This window comes from Acomys minous (genome assembly GCF_964271855.1).
Source record: "Acomys minous genome assembly, chromosome: 13".
Classification (NCBI taxonomy): domain Eukaryota; kingdom Metazoa; phylum Chordata; class Mammalia; order Rodentia; family Muridae; genus Acomys; species Acomys minous.
The window spans coordinates 12,227,538-12,240,141 of NC_140495.1; the positions used below are offsets into that span (position 1 = coordinate 12,227,538).

Below are 12,604 nucleotides of genomic sequence, written 5' to 3' on the forward strand. Positions count from 1 at the left end.
GTCAAGAAGACTCATGTAACAAAGATAGAAGTTCAAGGTCATCCTTGACTTCATAGTAAGTTTAAGACCAACCTAGACTTATGAGACCCTGTCTCAAAAGGAAAAAAAAAGAAATGAATTAATCATGTGGGGTGGAAATAATGTCTCTGACTATTCTAGCTCTTGCTGATGCCTCCTATCTACGACAGCATAGACTAGAGAGTAGTCACAGTCTACTTACTACTTTATGATTATCAGCGCCACCTCTGGCTATTCCCAGTGTTGATGTTTGCCTATAGAAGCACACCCTACAGTCTATAGAATGGAGTCTGCTCCTCCGGATCCCAGTGTCCTGCAATATCAGGGCTGTGAGGGAATCTGGAAGTACTGAGTTAATCTTCCCCGTTCCTGTTGGAACTCAAGCCACAAGGCTTCAAGGACTTGCTCCAACAATGCAGCTGTTGGGAACAGAATATGTAGGCAGTCCTGTTCAGTAAATGATGCTTTATCAGTCTATTTATTAACACAGCTGCAGCAAAGCTGGACAGACACAGGGAGAAATTTTCTGATTTTTCAGTCACTGTCTAAACTGCAGTGACTCTAACCTGGAATTGTATTGTGCTTGCAATTAAAGAAATCAGAAGCGGGCTTGGGAGATGCCTCTGTCAATAAAGAGCTTGCTGTACAAGTATGGGGACCTGCACTACAGTCCTCAGGAGCCTCCTAAAAAGTCAGGCTTGGTGCTGTATGTTTGTAATTCCAGCATAGGGGAGGCAGAGGCAGGAAGATCTCTGGAACCAGCTAGCCAGCCAGCCAATCAGTGAACTCCAGCCAGCCAGCCAATCAGTGAGCTCCACATAGAGTGTGTGTGTGTGTGTGTGTGTGTGTGTGTGTGTGTGTGTGTGTGTGTGTGTGTAGGGGGGAACCTGATTCAAAACCTAAGATGGAAAATAATTGAGGAAGACACTCAAGATCTGGCCTCAATGTGCATGCAAATGCATGTGCATCTGCATATACACACACGCACAAGAAAATAAAAGAAATCCAACTATGCAAGATTAAAAACTCAGCAGGAAGACTGGAAAGTTCATCACAGGCCCTGCACTTCCCAAGGCCCAGAATACATTATCTGCCCACTAGCCTTTGGGTATGTCTGGGAAATGCTCGAACAAACCACAACCTCAGCCAAACTTGAAATAGATGTGGTTAGCTGTCCATGTGGTTGATGGGAGGGCGAAGGGGGCAGTGGGTCTCAGGAGGATGTACACGCACAAGGGTTGATCACCCACCTCTGCTTGCTAAGTAACTCATTCCCCTCATGCTTAGATCACCAATTGATTTAATCATATCTTCATAGGGAAAAAAAAAAGAAGCCAGTGACTATTTAAACAGGAAGATGAAACTGCTTTAGAGGACACAAAATGTCAAGAGAAAAAAACATGTTCGTTTTCAAAATCAAAAATGTAGATCACATAGACAAACTCAGGATGCGATATTTGCTTGTCAACAGTTCTCTGATGGATGACCTCATCTGAATCCAGACACCAGAGTCAGTGTGGTGCTGATGCTGTTTTAGATAGCTGAGGAGATTGTTTGCAGAGGCGAGTGATGATTTAGGGTCAGCAAGCAGCAAGCCAAGCTCCGAGTACCCCCAGGGAGTCTGTGCCTCCCAAGCTGCTGCCTAGCTTTCAGTACACTCTCCCACATAGTTCAGACTTGCGGTCCTACTCAGAAGACCAAGCACATACCGGCTACTTAGTTTCATCGCAACTGGTGAGTCAACGTGCCTGCATTATGGTCACCTTCAGGCTAAGCTCCGTGTGCTCTCAGGTTGCCCAATTCCCACACTCCCGGAAGGAACAGCCACCTAAATACTATTCAACATGGCAGGTGTGTAGATCACTGCGAAAAATCCCAGCTGGCACCAGGGTGACAAATCACGCTAGGCTGAGAGATTTTTTTTTTCTAAGAGGAGATTGAGGGTGGGCCACTTTTCCACCAGACTTCATTTGGCTTTGGGGGGCTTTGAATTCGGAGACTTGTAATATGGCGCTTCAGTCTGTGGTCTACTGGCATCTAAATTGCCAAGCCACTGGCTTCTCACATCTGTGAAATAGGCAGTGACCTGTAACAGATGCTCTGTCTCTCTAGCATCCTGCTCACCATCGTACTCTGTTCCAGAGTGCACCAGCGTGTTCCGTCTGTATGCTGCTCTTTCTCTTCTAGCTCTGCCCAGTCCCTCCTGGCTTCCTTTATGCTCTGGAAAATCAAAAAATCCATATCCCGGCCAAGAGGAGGCTCAGTGGGTAAAATGCTTGCCAAGTGCCACTACCTAGAAGCCACATTAAAAATAAATGCCAGGCATGGTAACAGGTGCCTGCAGCCCCGGCACTGTGGAGGAGAGACAGGCGGATGCCTGAGGATACTGTCTAGCCATCTTAGATTACGTTCCATCCCCCTCCAAAATGAGGTGGGTGGCATCTGAAGAACAGCACACGGGGTGTTCTCTGGCCTTCACACGTGCTTGTACACATGTGAAGCACCCCCCCCCCACACACACACACGAAGATCTGTATGCATTGGGCATCAGCCCTGCCGGCTTGCTGCTGGCTGTCTTCTCTTGTAGATGATACCTCCTTCCCACTTCTCCTCCACTCAAGGACAGAGCCCCAACCACAACCCCCCTATTATGCACCATCAGATTAAAAGGAGCTTGAAAATAATGCCGCATTTAAGCAAAACTCTCCACAAAGAACACTGAGATAGCACAGCGCCCTCCAGATACTGGGTCTCTCTACTAATCTGCTTCATGGCAAACTCCAAGAAACTGTCCCTTGCCCACTGACCACCACTGGCCATTCTTGGAACCTTGTCACCACACACTCAGAGCTACACTGAATCTCCTGTGCTGCTAAGCTCTCCCAAAGGCCTACCTTTGCAGAACCCTACAGCTCGTGTGAACTTAGATTGCTGGTGAGATTCATTTGACCCCATTGGCTTTCCAGCTTTCTCTGAATTATGTCCTTCCCTTGGCTCCCATAATATCCCTTTCTCCAGGCGCCTTTCCTTGGCAGCTTCTTCTCAAACAGCCTTGCCTGGCCTCGTGAATCTTCCTCTAAATTTGCACCATCCTGGCCTCTCTCCTCAGTGTCTCCCTAAGGTCTACTCATGGCATATGTTTTGACTTCATGAGCTCCTGGCCAGCTTTCCACCCATGTGATCATGGCTCCCCACTCACTACACAGCGCGGACCTTCCTCCCTGAATGCCAAAATCATGACTCTACCTACCAACACTTAGACGCCCCTTAAATTCTAAATAAGCATCCCAGACCTCCCGGTCTCCATGGTAACTGCATCTTCTCTGATGTTCTTCCTTCTAGTAAAAGGACATGCCTCCATTCACTCAGCTGCACCAATCAGAAATCTTAGAGTTACCCATTCCTACTCAAGCCTTCCACAGACTCCTCAGTCCACCTTCAAATTGTACCTGGCATCAAGTGTGTCTTACCACACCTGTCAGGGTCACCTCCCAGCCAGATGCTTACTACCGGCATCTCCCATCAGGTCTTCTCTCACTTCACTCTCCCCTCCTAACCATCTGTTTCTCAAGCACTCCCTAGAGTAGCCCTTTAAGTAAAAGGTAGCCCTTGGCACTTCCTGGTTCTGAGCCATTGCCAGAGTCCTTGCCATAACCAGCAAAGAAGCCCCAACCTGAAGCTGATTTTGGATCTATGCCCTTGCCACATCTTCATCCGCTGCGGCAGGCATGTTGCTTTCTCACTGGGATCCTTGCTGCTGGTGTTCTCATTACCCATAATGCTCTTCTGCTGGTTGCCCAAATATCAGCACTATCTGCTAGTTTCTCTACTACCCACAATGCTCTCCTATCACACTACACACACACACACACACACACACACACAGACAGACACACACACACACACACCACTCTCTTCACATTTCTGCTCAAATGTCACCTGTCAAATAAGTCCTCCTGCGACCTTCTAAAGCCTGTAGCTCTTTTTATTTCCATTTCGTAACATACATACTCACCCAAGTGTGTTGTCATTTATTCATATTTTCCCCCTCTGCCTACTAGGCTTTAAATCTTAAGGTTAATTTAATTGTTTTTGAACATTGTTTCACTGCTTTACCACCTAGTAGCACCCAAATGGATATTCATTAGTGAATTGCTTAACGAATAAGAGAAAGAATGACCTCCTACTTGTAGTTTTCTAAGATGTGAGACTGAAGTGTTAAGAACTGAGGGAGGAGTCATTTCCAGCCCACGAGAAGGTGCTTGAAAACATTTGTGGAAGCCAACTGTGTGCTTCAGCAGGGAAGAGCACTCGCCGCTCTTCCAGACGACCTGAGTTCAGTTCTCAGTACCCATGTCAGGCTGCTGCTCACAGTTCTCTGTGACTTTAGGGGAACCTACATTTTCAGGGGCTCCTTCTTCAGCCTCCAAGGGTATCAGCAACTATGTGGTGCGCATGCACATGCACACACACACACACAGTATTTTTGAAATCCTTTATTTAAATAGATCTGTACCTCAGTGGTTGTGCATGGGCACTAATAACTTTGTAACCTCTTTGCCTCTCAAATTCTTCTTGTGCTTCCTCATTTTGTGTCTTCCTCTCTGGTCTGCCCCTTTAGGGATGTATGGATGAAGGAAGTTCTCATTTGAGCTTGCACCTAGGATCCTGTTTAATTGGTGGTCATGTCTTTCAATCAGTCCATTTCAGTAGGAAACGTCCCATTGGTTCCAACAAAATTCTGGTTCTAGAAGCAGGCGGGCCTCCTCTCCTAACACAATACTCAGCCTCACACATCAAGTCACGGAAGGGGAGTGCAAGGTCTCCGTGCCATCACATGGAAACTTCTGGAGACCACAGACCTGCTTCATCACTGAAAAGCCCTTGGCATGCTCACTGAACAGCAGAAGCCCCATGTTCCTGAGACCTGGGGTAACTGCCTACCACTGTGGTCCAACACCTGGAGACTCACTGAGAAAAGGAAAGCATTAGGTCAGTAGAAGGCAGGCTTAACTTTGAGCCTGGTCTTCATGAGCTGTTTGACCTTTAGCTAGCTATCTGACCTCCTCAGCCTTCGTTTCTCCAAGGCTCCATTACCACCTTCCTGGCCTACAGCCTGTATTGGTTATACACTGTCCTGTACGCAAAGTGGACGTGTGACTCAATAGCCTCAACCACTGCCATCTTTCTGCTGATGAGGGAGTGGGGTTCACAGTCTGGGTGGGACTTGGTCCTCTCAAGTCCCTTTTGTCTTGCAAGGAGTGGTATGGCTCACCCATGAGCTCCCCGGGTGGAAAGAGCCTTGTCCCTCATAATCCCTCAGGTTATCACAGATTGGATCCTGAATGCATTTAGCAGGCTTCCAAAGGAACCACAGAGTTCCTACCTTAAAACTGGCTTAGAAGCCAGGCAGTGGTGGCGCATGCCTTTAATCCCAGAAGTTGGGAGGCAGAGGCAGGTGGATCTCTGTGAGTTCGAGGCCAGCCTGGTCTACAAAGACAGTCTAGGACAGCCAGAATGACACAAAGAAACCCTGTCTTGGAAAAAAACTGGCTTAGAGCTCTTCCTTTCATACTTTCATATCACCCGCACCTCATTCCTTCTTTCCCCTCATCAGTTCTCTTTGTCATCAATAGTCTTGAGTCTACTATCAAACATATATATATATATATATATATATATATATATATATATATTTTATACATCTGTATAAAAATCTAAGAACCCCAAATGAGAGAAAACATTTCTCTTCCTGAGACTGGGTTAATTTATTTAATATGATTATCTCCAGCTACATCATTTTCCTGAAAACATTACTTTCTTCTTTATGACCAAAAGGAATCCCATTGTATATATATTCAAAGAATATGTACACACAATTCTCCTCTGGTCCTCTGTTGTCAGGCATCTAGGATAGATAAATGGATATGCCACTTAACTGTTGCAGATGCGCTAACACATGCTTTCACAAAATACCCTTATATGACAGTACAATGTTCGATGAATACATACAGTTAATTTTTAAATATTACAATGTATGTGTGTGTGCATGTGCACCTCAGTACATACGTGGCAATCACAGTGCATATGTGGCAAGAGTCAGTCCTCTTTCCATCATGTGGGTCCCTGGAGTGGGACTCAGGTCTACAAGGCTTAATGACAAGTGCCCTCTATGTGCTAACCCCATTAATCAGCATGACATTAAAGCAAAATACAATAAAAGCTCAGGGGCCCGAGTGGCTCACATCTGAACTCTCATCGGGAGGCTAAACAATGAGGATACGCTGCCAGTCTGAGGCCAATCTGAGCTCTGTAAAGTTCTAAGCCAGCCTTGGCTGTGATGTGAGATCGTGCCTAATCTCTGTCCCTAAAACCGGCCGAGTCCTCAAACCAGCAAGTTTCCCAGAGTAGAAAATTGGCTCTCTTCCGTGGTGAAGAGCACTTGCTGCTGTTCTAGAGGACCTGAGTTCAGTCCATTGTAAAATCACACTGCAAACTGATATCACCCTTTAGGGGGGTGGAGAACTGTGGTCTTCTTATACTGTGCCCCAGCTTTACGGCTACAGTGGCTTCCTGGTTCTCTGAGATCAAGACAGAAGTGGGGATGGAGGTGACAGGCTTGATATTGCCTTGGCCTCGCTGTGTGGGGAGACTCCAGCCAGCACAGGGCACCTTCATGCGTGCCTTCAGCTGCTGCACTGATGTGATTTCAGGGGAAAGGAAGAATAGCCACGGGTGAGTCCTTTCCTAAGGAGACCACCTCAACGGTGTAGTGACCGCTGAAAGCCATACAGCTAGCACACTGTGCACTCCTGTCTAGATGGGGGAGGTTTTTAGAGAGCCGTTGGTCGCTGGCAAGGACTGAGCAAAGCCAGTGTTGACGCAGACCATCACCAGGGCTGAGGGCCCAGGAGTCTGAGCAGCAGGGGTCAGACCTTTTGTTTGTTAGGCACTAGGTATTGAGCCTAAGGTTTTTACCCTTGCCAGGCCAGCACTCCGGCAATGATCTGTATATCCCTGGCCTTGTTTTTCACTATTCATTTTGAGATGTGGAGTTGCCAAAGTTGACCACTCTGCACATCAGACACACCTTGTGGTCCACTAGCTGTAGCCTCTTGAGTAGCAAGGGGTCTAGGCATCATCATACTCATCTGGAGCTGCCCTTCATGCCTGAGAGAAAGGGAATTTCTCAAAGGACTTTAAGCACGAGGCTCAAACTCCCTCTGTGCTTCCAGAAGCTCCCTCCCACATCAGCATGAAGATCGGGTTAGCAATGCACACTGGACTCAAGTCTAGTCTCTTCCAGATCCATTCTGTGTCTCACCGCAAGTCTCAAAGGCAAAGGACATGGTGTGGTGTACTGAGGCTGAAAGCCAGGGCAAGGGCACAAAAGCTAAACACATACCACATTCATAAACACACATCACACAAGCACCTCACACTCCCCCACACCACATACGCACAGGCACATGCATAATCACACACAATATATACATAGGTATATACATGCCATTCATATAATACACATGCATATACATGTACAAATACATATACTCATTGACTGCACACATGCATAAGCATAAGCTACACACGTACACACACACACACAGAGGCATACAGGCATGCTTTACACACGGCATATGTTTCTTTCCACATGTTTCAGATACATGCAGATTAGAGAGCTTCTGCTCTGTTTCCTGGAGACCATGTAGCCAGATTAATGTCAAGTCAGACGGAGACATTGTTGGTATACTGTACTGTCCATAGAGACAAAGAGCTACTGACTGGTCGTGTGTGTGTGTGTGTGTGTGTGTGAGAGAGAGGGGGGGGGGCAGGAGAGGGAGGGAGGGAGAGAGAGCGCACAGGAGACACGAGGGGCAGGGAGGGAGGGAGAAGACAGTAGTGCACACACAGCCTTGGCACCCAGGAGCTCCTACTTCATTCCCAACTACTGCAAACTCAAAAGATAGAAGGCTGAAAACCAGTATCCTGGGACCTCAGACATCACACTGGTGGGGCCTAAGGAGGCAAGGCTGGGGAGAAGGTGGAATGGGGCAGATGGGGCCTCGTTCTCTCTCTGGCTTACGGGGCACAGGTGGACCAGTGAGCCCCATTTCAGCTAGCCGCTGACCTTGGACTACCCACACTAAGGCCTGGCAGAACCTCCCAGGCTAAGGTATCCATGGGGTACAGGGAAGAGCTGGCTGCACCACCCACCCCCAGGAGTCACAGGACAAATCATAAGAGAGGTTGTCCTGTCATTGCATTGCAGCTCCAGAAACTAAAACGGTCACTTTCTTTCAAGACCAAGAGCTTGCGGAGCAAAAGCGCCGACAACTTCTTCCCAAGAACCAACAGTGACGTGAAATCGCAAGCAGACCTGCTGGCCAAGGCCAGCCCAGGCCCCAGCCCGATACCCATTCCTGGAAACCTGGCATCCATGCCCACCAGGGCTGGCCTGCACCCTGGCAGCAACAGCAAGGTCCACGCCTTTCAGGAGCATGTCTTTAAGAAGCCTACCTTCTGTGATGTCTGCAACCACATGATCGTGGGTAAGACTCCCCCCACCCTCACCCCCACCCCTACAATGGGGTGGCAATGCCCCTGGGGAGATGAATGAGAGATGGACGCCCGGGTTCAGAGACCCGCAGACCAACTCTGCGCGTCAGAGAGTTAAGTGCAAGAAGGTCCGCATGGGGAGTGGCTTTGAGGGAGAGGACTTGAGAAAAGCAAAAGGAGGCAGGACCAGGTAGAAGTTGTTGTTGATTAGGAATCAGTTGTAACCAAGACATCGGCTGGCACCCTCCACCAGGAGACGGGGGCCCTTTACACTATTCTGTATGTGGCTCGTGCTCTCATGCCTGAGCTTGCTAATCCAGGTAGGCACAGGAGACCTGAGATGTCTGTATGTCGGTCATCACTGAAACTGGACATATCAGTGATGGCCAATGGAGCCAGGAAGGTAGACTGTTCTGCTTCCCTCACCCTTGTCAAGGTCAAGTTAATAGTGTGTCAATGTAAAAGAGACTTAGATTTTATTCCAGGACCAAATATTAGTGACCTTGGTCCTGGGAACACAGATTTAGGTTACCTTAAATACCATGCTTTAATGTTTCATGAAGTTTTTCTAGTAGCAGAATAATGAAAGTTATAAATCAAGGGATTTCCCCCCCCCCAAAATATATGGGTGGGATCAGAAACTAGCCACATGAAGGGAAAGCCAGAAGGTCTGACATCTCAGCCTCAGATATGAACCATGACATGCTCAGCCTTTGGGCTGGTGGACATTTAAGGTCCTCATGTATTCCAAAAGCTATTTACCTCCAAGCCTTACAAAGCTGTTTGGTCCAACACAGGTGGGCAATCAGTGACTGTTATAAAGATATCCCAAGAGCACTCTTTGTCTCTGGACCTGCACTAGTCCAGCTCTCTGAAATGACAGAATGTTGTTTCAATCAGCCTCACAGAGTGTCGTGAGGTGCAGCTGTGTATCACATCAGTACAGCTCTTGTCCTGGGACCTTCCACTCCCAGGTGGGACATCCTAAGTGGGAAGTGGCATCGGTTCTATTGTTGCCATAGTCACAAGACCCGCCCACACTTTCAGATAAGGCTTGCTGCCTCACACGCTGCCTTTCTACTCTCAGCTATGTCTGTTCTTCCCCCAAACAAGCCACAATGGAAATCGAGGTTTGTATTGGTGAGAGATTTCCATCATAACATCGCCTAACGACGACCATAAAACCCCCGCGCTAAAGCAAGCCATCCTTCAACTCTCATTCGAGTGTATTCAGATCAGAGAGAGCCCAACTGGCAGAGACATGGCTTAGCGGTTGCGTCTTTTCTTGTCCCTGTCCCTCACTCTTTACTTAAGCCAGAGACTCAGCCTTGTCGTGTCATTCTCCTGGCAAAGGACAAGTGGACAGAATGCAAAGCGCCTTGAGCTCTTGGGCTGGAGGTGGCCCCGTATGATGACTTCTGATGAATTCCTTTGGTTGGGTGAACTGAGTGAGAAACCCCACAGTCAGGAGAGTAGAGAAATATCATTTGATATGCCCAGCCACCTGGAAAGGGGGATGTCCGAAGTGATGGAGAGCAAGGTCAGCAATCTAATCCAATGCTGGGCTGTCTGGATTTTCAACTTCTCTGCCTAGAAGATGCAGCTCCTCCTGGGAGCTCCCACCCCCTCCTTCTCCATTTGAGTGTAGCACCTGGCTGCCAGCGTGGGAGACCGAGTGGGTCTCACCATGCTCCATGCTCAAGGAACTTAGGCAGCCTGCCTCCTGCTTGGTTTCTTAAAAGCCTCCTTTCAGAATCCATGCGTCACTTTCAGGTGCCACCAGGCCTTTTCAAGGTAGTGCTATTCATAACCCTGAAAGAGGTGGTGATGAGTATCTATTTTAGATCTCATTGTGATGCGTGTGAAAAGACAAGGAACATGTGTTTTTAAGAATGAGTAATGGAAATGTGTTCACCTCTGAGGAATGTCACAGCCATTACCCTAACAGACACCTCAAAGGCAGCAACTTTATAAGACTTGGTACTAAGGAAGGTTGCACTGCTACCTTAAAAAAAAAACTATGTGTCTATGCTGGAAGGGAGGGGGTATGTGCACATGCGTGTATATACTCACAGAGGTCAGAGGTAGAACTGCATGTGGCTGGGAGCCTCCTGCTGTAGCAGGTCCTGGAAATGGAACCTAGGTCCTCTATAGGAGCAGCAAGCGCTTTTAACTGCCGAGCCATCGCCTCAGCCCCACAGAGCTGCCTTTTATCTACCTACCTACCTACCTACTAATCTATCTATCCATCCATCTATCTATCTATCTATCTATCTATCTATCTTTAATTTGTTTTTTGTTTGTTTGTTTTGCTTTTTAAAGACAGGGTCTCATGTACCCCAGGCTGGCCCAACTATCTCTAATTAGGATACTCTTGAACATCTAATCACCCTGTCCCCAGAGGACTGGGATTCCATTTGTGTCCCATGACACCTGGTTTTATGAGGTGCTGGGCTCAAATCCAGATCTTCATGAACACGGAGGAAGCACCCTGCCAACAGTGTTCATCCTTTAGGTGCCTTTTTCATTGAAATCGTTCTTAGGGAGGGTGCCCTGTGTAGATGCATGTGCATGTGGAGGCTACAGGCTAAATGTCAGGGGCTTTTCTATCACTGTCCTCACTTTTTTGAGGCAGGATTTTCCGTTGAATCAGGGCTCACCCTTTCTGCTAGGCTGACCAGCCAGGGAGCTCCAGGAATCCACCTACCTTATCCCAACGTCCCTCTAGCACTGGGGTTATAAATATGTTCTACACTGTTCTTGGATCATATATGGGTGTTGGGGATCCAGACTCAGGTCATCTTGTTTGCTATGTGATCACTTTACCCCCTTACCCAGTTGTTCTCAACCTGTGGAGTAGCAACCCCCTTTGGGGGTTCAAACAGCCCTTTCACAGAGGTCCCATAAGAGCACTGGAAACTACAGATGCTTAAATTATGATGCACAAAATTAGCAAAATTATAGCTATGAAGTAGCAACAAAAATATTTTGTGGTTGGGGGGGGCAGTCACCACAACAGGAGGAAATATATTAAAGGGTAGAGCCATTACCCTACCATTTTTTTATCTTTAAAAACAAAAAGAGGAAAAGAACAGCAGTTACCAAGTCGGCCCAATCTTCTCAAGGATTTAACAAAGCAAACTAGTGTCTTCTTTGAGGAGAGCTGGAAAAGAGTGGAAAGATGCCAAGACAGGACAGAAGCGATGCAAGAGGGGTCCTTTTGAAAGGAGGATGACTGATACCCCCTCCCCTAGGTTTCTGAGACAACAGTACACTCACAGCTGCTTTGGTGAGACACCTTACATGTATGTGCCTTGCTGACACCTGTCCTTAAGTTGCAAAGGCCACATGTCCACCGTGAGTCCACTGGCCAGTAAAGACGGACTCATAGCTGGTTGTCTGCTGCATGTTCCTTTGCCTCAGACTTGACGCCCCAGGGCCCTCCCTCACACCCTGTGGGTTAAGTGGATCGGGGCCTTACCCTCTATCCAATGTAATCACACCTCTAGGGCTTGCCAATTGGGGGGGGGGGTAGGTGGTAGGAGGGAATGATTTTTAAAAATAGTTTAGTACATTTTAATTTATTCTTTGAAAACTGTATACATGAACACAGTTATCATCTTCAGCTCTGCTTCCCACTCCAGCTCCTTCCTGATCTCCCACCTTTATGTTTTTATAAAGCCTTGCTGTGTGCCCCACCCCTGTCCATACCTCTTGTGCATGTCTCGTGCAGGGGGCCATAGTGGCTGTTAGTGAGTCCTTTGGTGTCCAGAAGACACCTTTCTCCTCAGCTCTCCCAAACCTCTGGCTCTCACAATCTCTCTACATAGTGTGACATAGTCTCACCTCTTTAGGCTAGCCCCCTCCTAAAAAGAAAACTGTCACCTAGTCAAGCCATAATAGACAACCCAACTTCCATAGACATGTGAGCGAGGCAAGCAGCCATGTGTGCCTGGGAGCTCCAAAGTCACATGGCCCTGCCTCTGGGGCAACAGGACTCTGGACAAGGTCTTAGATGGAAAGAATG

General features: G+C 47.7%; 1 protein-coding gene across 3 annotated transcripts in view; it reads left to right on the forward strand.

Moving 5' to 3' along the window:
• The window catches only part of STAC (SH3 and cysteine rich domain), a 115,874-nt gene that overhangs the window by 42,768 nt on the left and 60,502 nt on the right, over positions 1-12,604 (forward strand). Inside the window, exon 2 of one of the 3 annotated variants that reach the window (XM_084753530.1) lies at positions 8,291-8,570. The exons of 1 other annotated variant lie outside the window; for it this stretch is intronic. In XM_084753530.1, the coding sequence (XP_084609656.1) occupies positions 8,291-8,570 (280 nt within the window). The remainder of the gene's footprint in view (positions 1-8,290; positions 8,571-12,604) is intronic. One more of the 3 variants, XM_084753531.1, reaches the window with a different exon arrangement.